We start from the raw sequence: 16249 nt of genomic DNA, 5'->3' as shown, positions 1-16249 counted from the left end.
CCTGCCACAGTGTCACCGAGACAGGCAGTGTCCCCGAAAGCCCAGTGAGCTTTAGGACTAAGTACCATGCTAAGCCTCTCCAACTTTTGGAAAGTGACGGTGGTAGTGGGTGTGTGAGCACACAATAAAGACAGTGATCAAAATTTCAAATATTGTTTTCCATATCAAGAACCTAGCATCAGATAAATCACAGGTGTGATAATGTTATGCACACCTCTCTATTATAACCTCCGTAATGACAGAGTGAAATTACACTCTGCACATAAAGAGCCCTCAGTGTGCCAGAAGATTAATAAGTACGTAAGAATACAACTCCACTAGAAATTTGACTTTAAAATAATGTGCCTGCTATAATGAGCATTACTAGTTGCTTATATTTTAGGAGCGTAGGGAGGGGGGTGGTGATTGAGACGATTGCCTTTGGACTCAATTTTCCTATAGTAAGCAGATATTCAGAATCAGTCAATTGACCTCACATCTTTCACTAAACTTGGGGAAGCTCTTTAAAAATAGCCATTGAGGGACTTCCCTGGTGGTCCAGTGGCTAAGACTCTGCACTCCCAATGCAGCGGGCCCAGGTTCGATACCTGGTCAGGGAACTAGATGCCGCATGCCACAACTAAGAAATGAATGCCGCAACTAAAAGATCCCACATACTGCAACTGAAGATCCTGCACACAGCAACAAAGATCCCTGTGCTGCAACTAAGACCCAGTGCAGACAAATAAATAAATAGATAAATAAATATTTTTAATTAAAAAATAAAATAAAAATAGCCATTGATATAATAGTAATAGCCATTGGTGCATCTATGGGAATATAGATCCCATGTTATTAATTTTACAAATGGTGTTTCGAAGAAAGCATTTGTGAAAAAAGAAGGGCCTTTCTGTATATGCTCGTAAGAAAAAAAGTTTAACATTTTTATTGCTTTCTGAGTGATATATTTCATGTTATTTGTTCTGAAATATTCACCTCTAAAGTTTCAAGTTACCTCCTAATAATAATCTAAGAATTTCTAAATAATTAACTTACTCAACTAGTTGACAGACGTCCACCTTTTTTTTTTTTTTTTTAAAGCTGAACAGTTTAATTATGGTTTTAAAAAAAAAAATCTTTCTAAAGAATGTGATGTTCCAGGGCAGAAATAGCCTAATGTTCCACCTCCCAGGAACATCATGTTCTACCACTGTGAGTTTATAGGAAATAGTCTCTCCCCCAGACCCAGTCACCAGAGCTTGGGTTTCTGTTGGTTGAACAACCTTAAACCTTGCTACACTATGAACATTTCTGCTCCTTCACTTTAAAGAGACTAACAAGCCTATGTATACAATTTTACAGGTGAAGATCTTTGGGCAAGAAATTATAAAGTCAAGAATGAACATGATGGAAACAAATATAACTTCCTTATTTTCATTAGACTTAAACTGGAAATTGATGATTTCTGAACTTGCGATATGAGGTCCACACTGAGGTCAAGCAAAATGGCACAGGGCTGGCTACCAACCAGTTTCCTGATGAAGCAAAGAAGCCCAGCAGACTGCCACTTTACATGTGTCAACAGTTGGAAAAACCATTGCTAACCTTGTAATAACTGACTTAGAACAAGGGTCAACAAACTTTGTAGAGGGCTAGACAGCAAATATTTTAGGCCTTATGGGCCATATGGTCTCCACTGCAATGACTCAACTCAGCTGTAGTGCAAAAGCGCCATAGACAATACACACGTGAATGAATGTGGCTGTGATCCAAGAAAACTATATAAAGACACTGAAACTGTAATTTCATACAATTTTCCCATGTAATAAATATTCCTCTTTTGATTTTTTAAATTCATTTAAAAATGTAAAAACTATTCTTAGTTCAAGAGCTATACGAAACCAGGTGGCAGGCTGGATTTGGCCCAAGGGCCATAGTTTGCTGACCTGACTTAGAAAACTGGGAACAAGATGCAGTGGTATGAAAACAAGCAGGCTAGTTTAGTCATACATTTTATGGCTGAGAATTGGAAGATTCTGGGCATTGCAAGTGTAAATATGTCCTATAAGATTCATTAAAAATTAATTCAATTTAGTTTCTATATTGTGTACCATTGTGAACTCTGTAGTATTTCTTTTTAGCTACAGAATGATGTTGGGTTTTTTTACGTTCATTGCTTATATATTCACAGACTTTTGGTTTCCATAAAATGAAGTTAGAATAACGTATATCTACTGAGTTGTGACATCTTAACAAGAAACTTAACCATGTTTTTAAAGCAAAAGTAGATTGTTGGTGTTTATTTCACTAGGTCTGTACTGACATTGTACCTATATATTTATTATACACGGCTTTCTTGATACTGCTTGCAGATTAGAAGCGTTAGTGGTTCTATCTCACTATTTGAAGACAAATCTCCTAAAAAGAAAATGTATGCTCTGGATATCTGAAACAGGCCAGAATTGCATGTAACTTGCCATTTAATGTAAATTATTTTAAAAACCTTGCTGTATAAAACTATCATGTACGTGTAAAGGATTCTTCTTATTCTTGGCATGAAGCAAATTATGATTTTTAAAATGAAAGGTGTTCCTCTAAGTAAAATCCAAATTTTATCTTTCTATTGACATTAAAATTTAAGATGTTTTTCTTCAAATTATAAAACACACTAAAAATCCTAACCTTTGCTTTGAGAAGTTTTTCACCATAAAAAATGAATAAAACAATCCCCAAGTTCTTTGCATACGCTAACAGAAGTGTTAAAAACACACAGCCCAGCTTTCATGTTACTGGAAGTTCTGACTGAGTCAAAGCTTTAATGCTAGAAGAGCCACATTTGCTTGTCAACAGAATTCAGGCTATTCCAGTTTGATGTCATTTGTACAGTGCTACAGGTTTCTTTTTAAATCAAATAATCAGTCTACAACAAATGTACAATGCTGCCTCATTTTTTAAAATATTCCAGAAACCGTAATCAAGTTTCTCTAAACTAAGAGGCATTTTTTCCTCTGGTTGGGCTTACTGTGTCATAAAAATTGGGTTACTGGTCTAACTGGCAAGAGTCAAGATGAAAACTGTGCAGAGTAGCGAGATGGAAAGCAAGACCGGTCTCACTAGGTTTATCACTTGGCCTTCACTCTAAGCCCTGCAGCGCCCCACCCCATGGCCCTTAGCACAAAGTCTGAAACTTACCTTGAGACTGCAAGGGAGACTAGGTTTTAGCAAGTGAGTGAACCCAACCTCTGGCCTATGTTGCAACCCAACTTGATGGTTCATTCTGAGGTGAAAGGACATACTCTGCTGTATTTGAGTCTTGGAGACTTTAGGGGGGACTACTCTACTATTACAGCTAACCAGCACAGCCTGGTGTTTGCCAAAAGTAGGAAATTTTGATTTAGATCGTCTCTGAATTATACAGTTATATTACTATAGCAAATGAAAGAAATTATCCCATTTAGAATGCATCTAAAATAGTCACCCACACTATACCCATTACTACTTCATACTTTCCATACCATTAAAAATTTGGGTAGCAAACCATCATCAGTAAAGTCGATGTGGAAAAGAATCTAAATAATACAAGCTGGCTGAAACCCCCACCAAGTGGGAGAAATGAAGGGTATGGTGCCCACAAGCACGCAAACCCCAGACGGGTTGGAACCAGAAGGTTGATGATGCTGACTCCCACTTACGTCACCATCAACCAATCAGAATGTCCATGAGCTAATGGCGCCCTCTTTGAACCATTACTATAAAACTCCTCACTACCCGCTCCAGGTCGGGACACACAGTTTTGAGGGCATTAACCCCCTGTGGTCCCCTTTGCCTGGCAAAGCAAGAAGCTGTTCTTTTCTACTTCACTCAATAAACAAACAAACAAATATGCAAACTGTATTTACTACAAGATTTTGAAAAAAAGTATTTTTAAATGCTTCACTAAAAACAGAAAGGAGCATGAATTCTGTTAGGTGGCGCCACGTTTAAGATTATGATAGCTGGCAAGAAAAGATTAGAACAAGAATCCAACGTGATGTGTGATGCTGGAAAAAACATTAACTTCCTCTCAGTCACCTCCTCTGTAACTGTTTGTTTCGCAAACTAACGTGAGATTATATAAGGGTATGAAGGAGTTGAGAATAAGTTTGAGGATAAATCTGCAGGAAGTAACATTATTTGTGCAGAAAGTGCCTTCTTAAAGGAACGTCTCTTTTCGTGTCATCCTTACCAAGTAAAAGTTATTTATAAATTCTCTAGCTGGGGAGAAATATGGAGTCTCGACTCAACAAAAGTGAGTCAAAAGTCAAATTTACTTTCACACAAAGGTCTCCCATCGTGATGGCTCTGGAGACACTGAAGGCTCACTAATGAAAGCGGGCCTCCCCTATGGCTCCGTATGTGCTTTTTTTTTAAACACATCTTCCCCTTCCTCTGTTCTCTCCCTTTCTAGTACCTCTGTAGACCTCTCTTCTGCCAGACACCCGAAGGCCTTGCTTAATTCTGAAAAGTAATCAGAGCTTGCGTACTGGCCTGGTAAAACTGAATTAACTAAACCACAAAGCTCCACAACTCTGCTCCCATGCCAGTAGGGAGGATTTTCCTGGCTGGTGTCTGATCTTGAACTTGGCATAGTGAGAGGCAGCCTACACGGAAAGAGCTCTCTAGTGGGCTGCCTCAAACACTTTTAGTTGCTTCTCTTAAATCAGCAGCAAGGCAAGAAGAGGAGAATACCTGGACCCTCCAAAAAGTTGTTAGAAAAGGAGACTGCCTCTTACACAAAGCCCAAACTTGGGTCAACATGATACAGTACATTGTTAACAATTTATATGTTCTCTGCCATTTCTTCCTATCAACTTCCTAAATGCAGTCCTTGCATGATGGCTAAGGATTCTGACAGGAATACCTGAGTGTTTTTGAAATACTGAATCTCCATGATTACCAAGCTGTTCGTACACATCTCTTAGATCCAAAACATACTATGCTCAAGTCTGCCATCCAGCAGGCCTCTGAAACCTTCCCTATTTCAGATGATACAGGTCTCTGAACTTTGAAACAACTCACTCTGACACTGAATTGGGTAATGTTGTGTTCAAAAAAATATGTGAATGCTCTGACTCAACACGCAAGGGCATGGAAGACTGAGGCTACGTCTTATGCCTGTTATTACCCGACTTCACTTTTAAGTGCGTAGCACAGTGCTAAGCACATAGTAGGTGCTCAATATTTATCTAGTTAAAAAAACAGACATCGAGGCTGTAGTTTACTATAGCCTCAGGGTGTATGTTATTATTAATGACTATAATATTTAGTTCTGAAAATGAAACTCATCAGTACAAGGCTACAGAAGTTAGTGCACAAATGTTTCATCCTCAAATTCATATAGGATATTCAAATACAAGATGTATAATTTTATGGTCCCACTGTGATTCGCTTATGTGTAACAAGGTTAAAAGCATAATACAAGTGTGAAATAGTTGATGAATTTTTATTTTAAAATTTTTCATTTAAACTATAGTTTTTGCTGCCAATGTGAAATATAAATGTATTTGTATATGTTTGGAAAATAAATGATTTGTGACATGTACTGGTCACTTGTGCTCCAAAGGCAAAAGACCCCTTGGTCATCTAAACAAATATTCATAACATTCCTGAACTTTAATATCTAAAAAGTGCATTAAAAGCAAGTATTTATATAATGAACCACATATTTCTCACCATTAAGTAATCAAGCCTAAAAAAATTGATCTTAAAAATACTTTTTAAAACCACATATAATATGCTAAGATTAACATGCGTCATTAAGCTGATATTCCCCACTCTGCTGGAATGATAAAGGAACGTTCTATTTTCATTTACTTCATGAGAAAAAAAAGAACTTTAAGCGCTACCCTGGGCCAAAATATTTGGCTTCTACAGCTTTGAAGAAATAGATCTACTTAGTTGGACTGCTGTGCATTTTTTAAAATGCTCACTAGAAAGCAGAAAAGTGCAGCTGTTTTATTCAGCTATTCACAGTAGAGGATATTTATAACCTGGTCATTAAAACACTTATTTCATAAGCCATTCCTAGAATATGGCAATAGCTGTCACATAAAATACTGCTTTTTAATTATATTCATAAGAATAGGCATTTCATCTGTTAAAAAAAAAAATGAAGGGAGAAAAAAAAAAAAAGCCCCTCGCTGGGTACCCTTTATCCTTAAAACAGAATGGTAAAGAAAGTCTCAGACTTGGTTTTTTCCACCATCACCCTCCAGAGCATGTCAGAAAATGCGACAAACTTCAAAGAGACTAGAATCACACTCAAACTTTCTTTGAAAGTAGCCATGATGAGCATTCTTTTTCACAAATGCCAAATTAGGTTACTTCTTGAAGCATATCGTCCAGTAAGAGCCAAAGAACCTGGTATCCAATTGCAAGCTATTTTTTCTTTTCTCAAAAATTTTCATAAAAATATATACACTCAAATTTAGAATGTTTCTCACTTCCATCATGGTGGTACAATAAAAAAACACTTATTTCGTTATTAAAAAGTATTTGGTTATAAAGAGTAACTGAATGGTAGAAAGCAATCTCATGGTCTTGATTTTCCTGTGCGTATTTTCAGAATTGGGGCAGAACCCTGTGCCACACAAAGGATAATTCTTCCTCCTCAAGAGAAGGTCCTAAATTAACAATATATCTTTATGTGCATCTGCACAAACACACAAATATACAACAGAAGTCCCCTGACTTTTCATTTTTCAATTACCGTACTGACGTTTCCAAATATTTGGTGAAATCCAGAGGCGACTGAGTAGCAACTTCACTACAATGTCTTTTGATTAGTTGACTTATCTCTTCACTTAAAAATGAATCCCCTTGTAAAACTTTATCCTGAAAAAATATTAAAAGTATGAGTTAAAAGTTTGCTTATGCCATAAGCAAAAGCCAAGCCGTGAGCAAAGTTAAAAATGGCAACAGCTGACACCAAACTAACACATGAAAAATAACGACAGGTGCTGGGTCAGGTCTTGGACATATCAGGCATATCCTGCATTGAATGAAACAGTCTCCTGACTGTCTCTATAGAATTCCAACCCCAGAAATCTATCCTACCATCAACTCCTAGCACGAAACAAGCAAGTTGAAATCAGGTATTAAGAAGCATATTAATTTAGTTTTTATTTCATCCTTTAAAAAAAATAATGAAAAGTGTCACATACCTTCCTTTTGGAATTTGAAGATTCAACAGGAGGATTGAATGTCATTGCTGCCATGCTATAAGCCTCAAAAAGTTCTGCAGGAGATCTATAATCACAAATATAAGAAAAGTAAAGACACCACCATATCTGTGTAACTTGAAAATATTTAGATTGTACCCACAGAATTAGACTGTACACAGAGAAAACAATTAGATTGTACTCATTATTCTAAACCTAGATATAACATAATCCTGCTTTCGTTTTTTGTTTCTTTTTTCTCATTAAAATCTTCTTTGTCCCAGTTTTATTTTCTTCCAGTTTTATTCAGATATAATTGACATACAGCACTGTGTAAGTTTAAGGTGTACAGCATGATCTGACTTGCATACATCATGAAATGAATTACCACAATAAGTTTAGTGAACCTCCATCATCTCACATAGATACAAAATTAGTGAAATAGAAAAAAAATTTTTCCTTCTGATGAGAACTCAAGATTTATTCACTTAACTTTCATGTATAACATACAATAGTTTACTTATATTTATCATGTTGTACATTACATCCCTAGTACTTATTTATCCTATAATTGGAAGTTTGTACTTTTTGACTGCCTTCATCCAATTCCCCCTTCTGGTAGCCACAAACCTGATCTCTTTTTCTATGAGTTTGTTTGTTTTTGAAGTAAAATTGACCTACAACTCTGTTAGTTCCTGTTACACAACATAGTGATGATTTGATATTTCTATACATTTCAAAATGATCACCACGATAAGTCTACTTACCACTTGTCATCATACAAAGATATTGTATAATTATTGACTATATATCCCACACTGTACATTTCATACCTGTGACATTTATTTTGCAACTGGGAGTTTGTACCTCTTAATCTCCCTCACCTATTTCTCTCCTCCTCCTAACCCCTCCCCTCTGGCACCACCTGTTTGTTCTCTGTATTTATGGCTCTGTTTCTGTTTTGTTTGTTCATTTGTTTTGTTTTTTAGAGTGAAATCATACAGTATTTGTCTTTCTCTGACTTATTTCACTTAGCATAATCCCCTCTAGGTCCATCCACGTTGTTGCCAATGGCAAGCTTTAATTCTTTTTTTCATGGCTGAGTAATATTCCATTGTGTGTATATATACCTCATCTTCTTTATCCATTCATCTATTGGTGGGCATTGAGGTTGCTTCCGTATCTTGGCTATTGTAAATAATGTGGCAATGAACATAAGAATGCATATATCTTTTCTAATTATTGTTTTTGTTTTCTTTGGAAACCAACAAAACACACTTATATAAAATAAATCCTAAATCCCCATGTTATGACATCATTATCCAACTAAATCCACCTCAGAGAGGTCTGGTATACATTTAGAAATATAGGTCTGGACAAAAAGGCTGAGCAAAAAGCCCTCAAGCTCGATATGATCAAATCCCAACTCAACCAGTTATGTGAACGATATGCAACTAAGTGTAAGTTAGTCATGAGAGCATAGGCATGGAGTCACCTTCCACGGATTTCAATCAGCTCAACCCTTCAGCTGTTTGCCTGGATTGAAAGCAAGGAGAGGCCAATCAGGACAGAATAAATGTCTATACCCATGCATGTAAATGAATCCTTAATGACCTGAGATTGGTTCATATTCTCCAAAGGAGATTGGCAAGGGATGCAATCAGGCTCACATCCCAAGCTCCACTCCCCAGGGGAAGCCCATCAAGAGTCTCCCTTCTCAAGCCTTTGGGATAATCCATTCAACTTCCTCCACAAAAGGAAACCTCTGGCATAAATGAGGCAAATGGTGAAGATCTCTGACAAAAACATACCAGAAAAGGATTGTGAAGAAGTGACAAAGAATCATTTTCTCCTTTTCCTTTTGAAAAACAAAGCCGGGGTACAGGTGAGAAGTATGAAGGATGAAAGACGTAAATGGCCATTTTACTATTTAATAAGAGCAAAGGTTATCTCTATCCTACCCAGAAGGAAAAGGGTTTACAGGAAATTACAATATATGTCTCATTTAGAGAGGGATACATCTGACTACTGCCTTGTAAAAATATAGACCTGTTTCGTCAAACCTCTCAGTATTTCAAGAGAAGCTGGAAATGATTTTTGGCGAATTCTTCCAATATTTAAAAGATTAGACCAATTAGATTCTTGTTCAAACTCTGAAGAGGCCAGAAAATCTTGCCTACAGGTCACTTGTCTGTGATCTCTGATTTAAAGAAACCAGTGGGCTTGCAAAGGAGGGGAAAAATCTGCAACAAAATATTAATTCTGAGTGATGGGAATATTACAAGGGTGTCATACCATTTTCTCTTCTTTTCTGTATAACTGAAGTATTTCCTAGTTGACTTTGTGGGGGAAAAAACGATAATTACTACTGTTTCAACTTCTCTGTATGAATTTTTTTCAGATCAAAAAGTTGTGGGAAAAGAAACTTCTTTTAGAAGGACGCTTTTCTCAATTTGGAAGCGTGTAAGGTGAATGCTGGAAGTGCCAGTCCAAACTCTCACAGGTCGGGGGCACTGAACAGAGATGGCTATGAGGGCCAAGGAGAGAAACTGCTCCCTTCTGGGTGGCAGTGTTCAAAGCACTTCTTTTCTCTCCCTCCTCACTTCTCCCTTTCTTGTCCTAGGAGAACCATTTGGAGGGGGGAAAAAAAAAGGTTCTGTGGATGGACTCATGGACCTTCACATAAAGCAAATATGGCATCATCTTATTAAATGTTGAACCTAAGTAATGAGCATATGGGGATTCACTATTCTTTCTACTTACCTGTATGTGTGAAACGTTTTATGACCAAAAAAAAAAAGGTTAAGTAATTACTCAAAACAAACTAACAAAATGACAGTCAGCAATGTTTTCTCTTTGGAATAATTCAGGAATATGAAGTGGACCAAGTCCAGATAACCAACCAGCACTTTACATTTTGAAATCTATTACTTTGGAAAACAGACTTCTCATAGTCAAAACAGCTATCAAGTGAAATTTGCAGTTCTATAATAAGGCAATGCTAATACTACCTTCGGCTCAACTCTGGTTTGAGTGCTTCCGAGCCTTCGGAAGGGGCTCCAGCGATGAGGTGAGCTGCAAATCTTTGCACTATAGGATGGTAATGTCGCTGAAGGGGAAACAGGACAACCATATTTTGCACGGGTCAATATTTTATAAGATACTAGCTATACTTTAATAAACATTAATTTTTTAAAAAAACCACATATGCATATGTAATTCATTACAACCACATACCTACAGAAAAAAAACAGTATCTTTGCTCACAAGATTCCAACACAAATCTGTTTGATGACCAAGTTCACTGAAGTAGCTTAGTCTTGCTTTTACAGTATGAAAAGAAAAATCAAAAGGCAATTTCTCTTTCAGAGTGAAAAAAGTTAGTTTACAACAGGTTTCCTAAAACATATTTCCACTATAATGCTGCTGCTGTCCGCACTGTAGGATCACAACGTAGGTGAAACCCTCTTGAAACTGGTGGGCCGCAGGCCTCTGGAAGTCCCCCTGAATAAGACCCAATACAAATGTGCCTGATAACATATCTTCTATTCTGAATAGTGTCAGGGAGTGACTTCAAGAAATCTCACCCCACAATACTGAAATCAATTTCTGCTTCCTTAGAAAATGCATCTCAACATCTTAATAGTAAGAGCAAAGTGAAATGTACAGTATTTAGACAGGAATTCTATGAAAGGCAGTCCCAGAACAAAATATGTTAAGTTCTCTGGCAATTATAACTACTTGGGGGAAAAACTGCAAAAGCCCTCACAAAAAGGGGAGGGGGGGACTCTTACCCTCAGTGCATGCAATTCCCAAAGAGCAGTGTTCTGAGCATTGCAGTACTCAGGTTCATCCAGCTCAGGAAGGAAAACTCCACTACCCTGAGATTCATTGTCAAGCAACAGATCTGTTTTGGGGAAAGTCTGCAAAAATGTCACATAAAAAGAAGGATTAATTAAAGTAATATTATTAATATTAAGAACGTTATTGGATTCTGTACTTTTACATAATTTGATTTTACAGTTACATAAGAGCTATAAGCACATGCACTTTATACCTAGTTTTAATTTTTGCAATTTAAGTTTATTCCACAAGAGAACAAAAGAATATTAGCTTGCTTTGAAAAGAATTAATTTTATCTTGCAAAAGAAAACAGATATTCTTTCATTCAGCAACCCCACTTTTAGGAATCTTTCCTATAGAAATAATTACATCAGATACACTTATAAGAATATTCACTATAGCATCATTTATAATAGCAAAAAAGGAAATATCTTACATCCATCAAAAGAAAAATGTAAAGTGTAAAAGCCAGACTGCCTAAATTTAAATCCCATCTCTGCCACTTACTAGCAGTGTCATTTTAGACAAGTTTCTTAGTCTCTCTGGACCTCAGTTTTCCCCATCTATAAAATGGGAACAATAATAGTAGCTACTTCACAGAGTTGTTATGAAAACTGAGTTAATTTTTGTAAAGCATTGTAACAGTGGAATTCATACAGTAAGAACTATGTATTTGTTAAACCAATAATCATTAAAGAGACCAAGTAGCTGTATTTGTACTGACACAAAATGTGTTCATCACCATTAAGTGTTAAAAAAGAGTTGTAGAACAATACTGTATATCATAATCCCCTCTCCATTAAAAAAGAAAAAAGTTTTGTTGTTTGTGTGTGTTTAGTGTACACATTTATAAATGAATTTTTTTTAAGTTTTCTGGAAGGATACCCACCAAATCGTAAAAATGGAGAGTGTCAGTAGGGGTGGAGTGCTTTCCTTTTGTAATTTTATGTACTTCTTTTATCACCTTAACTTGTTACAAGTGTGAATTACTTTTATAATTAAAATAATAATGTAAATGGAGGAAAAAAATGTGCATCGAACAAAACACCATTGTTGCACTGTAAGAACTTAGCTCTATTCGTTTGCATCACTACTTACATGCATTAATATTCTGTTAGTTGCTAAAATGCCAATGCTTGAATTTGGAAGCACATGAAGAGCAAGGGTACAAAGGCGCTTGATGAAGGCAAGGGCCCGCTGCTGAGAAACCTGCTTTCTGCGCTTAGTCAGCATGACGTCAAGGCACTGGAGGACGATCTCAACACCTTCATTCGTAGCACCTAAAACAGCAGATATACCCTTTGGGGCTGTTCTCATTACTTTTTCATCATGCAACTTCACTGAACTTCGGAAAAATCCAAGAGGAGCCTGTCGCACCTGTCCCACATCATTTCCCTATGGAAACGATGAAGCAGTGCCAGACTGCTCACACAATAATGTGAGTTGCACTGCATCTCCAGTCAATTCCAAAAGTTCTCTCACTCCAAGTCTCACTTAAGGTTAAATACAGATGTGTAGCACTGGCAGGCCAGCATTTTATATACCTGCTCCTATTTCTCAATTTTCATTGACTATAATTCCAGTCACAAAATATTCTTAGAAGATAAAGATTTATTAAAGACACATTATCTAAACATACATACCTGCATGTAACTTGAACAGTGTTTTGTAAAGATGTGTATAGAATTTCATTGGATCAATATTCAGAACATCACCTTTGAAATGAGAACAAAAATTAGGTATGTTAAAGCCTCCAAAGGCAAAGAAAACAAAACTTAATCAAGAAAGTACCTTACCTTGCCCAGAAAGAACATGAAAAGCAGTCTGGACACAGTGAAGACTTTCTTGATAGCTTAGGTCCTTAAAACGAAGAGGAAAAAAAAAAGGATATTAAGAACAATTACAATTTATATCTTAAAAAGTAATTCATTAGTAGAGTTACTTACACCAGACTCAATGAGAGAATGTAGAACTACTAATAAATCATCAAAAAACTCCACATTTATAAGGTGAGCAAACCTAGAATCAAACAAAACTTAGTTAAAAGGTAACCTAAAAATAGACATAAAGCAGTTAAAAATTAAACCTGACTTTAAAACCATATTTTCAATATTACTTATTTCAAAATGTTAGCTATGATGGAGATGATGGTGATTATCGATACTTTTCATTAATTCAGACTGGCCTCTTTGGACAATTCATCCACGACTGGACACTATACTCAGCAGGAATGTATGAGGCACTAAACAAACTAAATATATTTCAAAAATACTCCTACCCAGAGAAAGAAATTGCTAAGAGCAAACAAGTTCTCTGAGTCAAGTTGACCAGGTGTCCAACAATGTTCTAAGTCACAAAGGAGTCAGTAGTTACAGCTTCTAGGAAAATGGGGCAGGAAGAAGGAAAGGAGGAAAGATTTTGCTATTAATTAGAAAATGGACCCTATGAAAGCTTTAAAAAGAAAAGAAAAAATCTTGGAGCTAGTGTCTAGTTCAGGCTCAGCAATTAATTACCTATATAATCCTAGTTAAGAGCTGACTGCCCTGGCCTTCTATTTTGAAAAATAACTGAGATCATTCAATAGAGTTAAAGAGAAAGAATCATGTGAGCTACTAAATGTCAGAGGACTCTGTACACTATAAAATATCAGGCACCGAAGTAGTTAAAGTCAGGATATCTCTTCAATATTAGTGCAAGAGCCTTTGACACTGTAAATCTTAGAAGAAGGAAGGACCTCAGAGGTCATATATTCCCTGTGTATTGGTACAACCTTTTTGGGAAGTAATATGGCAATATTTATCAAAATTTAAAACGATCATACTCTTTGACCTAGCAATATGTGCACACAAGTACATTGAAGATATTTCCAGTGTAGCACTGGGGACTGACCAAATAAAGTATTAAATATCCATGACATGGAGTATTATGAACTTAAAAAGAAAAGTGGGTCTATATGTGCTAACATAGAAGGATACCCAGAATAACTGTTTATCCAAAAAAGAAAGGAAGTTACAGAACAGTATACATTTATGTGAAAGATTCAATTTCTATGAAGGAAGGCAGGTGGGCAGATTTACATACTGATGTAGGAAGGAAGGGAACTTGTGATCTTTTAATTCTTAATTGCATTATTTGAATTTTTTAAATGAGCATGTATTATTGAAAATTTGTTTAAATAAACAAATTGGTCATTAGAACTTCCCTGGTGGCGCAGTGGTTGAGAATCCACCTGCCAGGGCTTCCCTGGTGGTGCAGTGGTTGAGAATCCGCCTGCCAATGCAGGGGACACAGGTTTGATCCCTGGTCCAGGAAGATCCCACATGCCAAGAAGCAACTAAGCCCATGTGCCACAACTACTGAGCCTGCGCTCTAGAGCCCGTGAGCCACAACTACTGAGCCCATGTGCCACAACAACTGAAGCCACGTGCCTAGAGCCCATGCTCTGCAACAAGAGAAGCCACCACAATGAGAAGGCCGCACACCACAACAAAGAGTAGTTCCCACTCGCCACAACTATAGAAAGCTCATGCGCAGCAATGAAGACCCAACACACAAAAACAAAAAAGAAATTGATCATTGAAAAAAACAAACAACAGGTCCTACCTAAGGTAAGAATAATCCCTTCTCTTTGAACCTCTGACCAACCTCTCTTTCAATGACAAGGACCACACTATCTTATAAGGCAAAGCATCTCATCACCAAATAGCTACAGTCATTAGAAAGTAATTTCTTCTACATTGAACCAAATTTGCCTTTTCTCTATCTTCCAGACATTAGTCCTATTTCTAAAGCTGTGCTGTCCAACGCAGCCGCTGGCCATTAGGGATTTGAAATGTGGCTAGTCCAAACTGAGATGATGTGCTATAATGTAAAACATATATGACTTCTAGAAGATACAGTATGAGAAAAGCCATGCCAAACACCTCACTAATGTTTAATCTCATTGTTCTGACATTAATGTATGTCAAAATAATATTTTAGATAAAATGAGTTCAACAAAATATATTTAAGTTAATTTCATGTTTCTTTTTCCTTTCCAATGTGGTTAACAGAAAATTTTAAATTTCATATGTAGTTCACACTATGTTTCTATTGGATAGCACTGTTCTACAGGACAATACCTCAAATAATTGTAGAAAACTATCCTGACAACCATTATTCTGGCTCACATCCCCCAGTAGGTTCATTAGTGTTGACAGAATACAAGAAGACCTATCTTAAGAGGAACAGATTATGCAAGACTAAAAACTGACTACAGAACAGAAGGAAAGCAGAACTGAGGGACGAACCCTAGGGACAGCGAGAACTAAGTAATAAGTAGGAGGAAAGAGTTAGCGAAGGAGATTTTTAAAATAAAAGGTTTGAGATGAGAAAACCAAAAAAGTGCAGTGTTATGAACAGTTCCAAGGAAAAGCTGGTGACAAATAAAAAAGGAACGAGAACTAAGAAGGACACCGGGTCATCATTAGTGAACCCTGTTTAAAATTCATGGTTACCTCGGTCTTGTTGATTTAGAAAGAATCTAAAAGGCTTCAACCTACACAGCCCTTACTTGGCAAGACCTTCCAGAACTGCTGGCAGGAGAGGTGACCTCTGGGCCTTCTTCAATATTCTAAAGTAGGTCACAAACACAATATTCAGAGTCTCCGTGTGCTGCAGAACAGACAAAATGACTTCAGTATAACCTAGTATACTTTCTCCCGAGTTACCACAACTACAGCTTTCAAAACCCAACCTTTTCTGTGCTTTCCCATCACTCCCCACTATTCAATCTTAAGAGCTTCAACAAAGCAGAATGAAGATACACATCCTGTGATTTCCTAAAACTAGCATCATCGATCACATTTATCAGTTCTTATACATCATGTATCTAAGCCTCATGAAATAAACCAAAGTCATACAACCACAAGTTGAAGCAATCAATCTCTAGTTGAAATCATTTAACAAAACATTTTAAAAGCATGAGAAAACGTGAAACTGCCTACCAGTTTAAGTTTTTTCTCAGTACTCTCCGAAGCTTCTGCCTCCCGAAGCTCTCTCTCTAGTTTCTCTTCTGCTTTCTTCCACTGAAAACAGATTTTAAAAAAAGAGTATACCACTGAATGAAAAAGCTACCTTCAGAGAGGCATTATGCCAATATTATGAAACACACACAATAATACCACAGACTGTCTACAAATATAAGCAAAAATAGAAAAATGGATAAGAAGCATCCATAACCCAAATTT

The 16249-nt window shown here is 36.7% G+C and overlaps 2 protein-coding genes across 10 annotated transcripts in view; one reads left to right on the top strand and one right to left on the bottom strand.

The window, feature by feature from the left end:
- The window catches only part of PLCE1 (phospholipase C epsilon 1), a 317272-nt gene extending 310544 nt beyond the window's left edge, over positions 1-6728 (top strand). For all 6 annotated transcript variants that reach the window (XR_013824311.1, XM_079900336.1, XM_079900337.1 and 3 more), the window contains one exon: positions 1342-6728. The gene's annotated coding sequence lies outside the window, so the exon portion shown is untranslated. The remainder of the gene's footprint in view (positions 1-1341) is intronic.
- NOC3L (NOC3 like DNA replication regulator) overlaps positions 1-16249 on the bottom strand; it is a 45348-nt gene that overhangs the window by 10073 nt on the left and 19026 nt on the right. For 3 of the 4 annotated variants that reach the window (XR_013824312.1, XM_079900340.1, XM_079900341.1), the window contains exons 12-21: positions 16007-16087; positions 15574-15674; positions 12968-13040; positions 12818-12881; positions 12665-12736; positions 12120-12301; positions 10973-11101; positions 10190-10287; positions 7182-7266; positions 6737-6852 (exon numbers count right to left, since the gene is read on the bottom strand). Coding sequence is in view for 3 of the 4 variants with exons in the window: in XM_079900340.1 (XP_079756466.1) it covers positions 6737-6852; positions 7182-7266; positions 10190-10287; positions 10973-11101; positions 12120-12301; positions 12665-12736; positions 12818-12881; positions 12968-13040; positions 15574-15674; positions 16007-16087 (1001 nt within the window). In the remaining variant the exon portion in view is untranslated. Of the gene's footprint in view, positions 1-6727; positions 6853-7181; positions 7267-10189; positions 10288-10972; positions 11102-12119; positions 12302-12664; positions 12737-12817; positions 12882-12967; positions 13041-15573; positions 15675-16006; positions 16088-16249 lie in introns of all 4 variants that reach the window. The other variant, XM_079900339.1, reaches the window with a different exon arrangement.

This window comes from Stenella coeruleoalba, assembly GCF_951394435.1.
Source record: "Stenella coeruleoalba genome assembly, chromosome: 16".
Taxonomy (NCBI): Eukaryota; Metazoa; Chordata; class Mammalia; order Artiodactyla; family Delphinidae; genus Stenella; species Stenella coeruleoalba.
The sequence above is the reverse complement of the archived record's forward strand: the minus strand, read 5'-3'. Positions and strand labels throughout refer to the sequence as shown.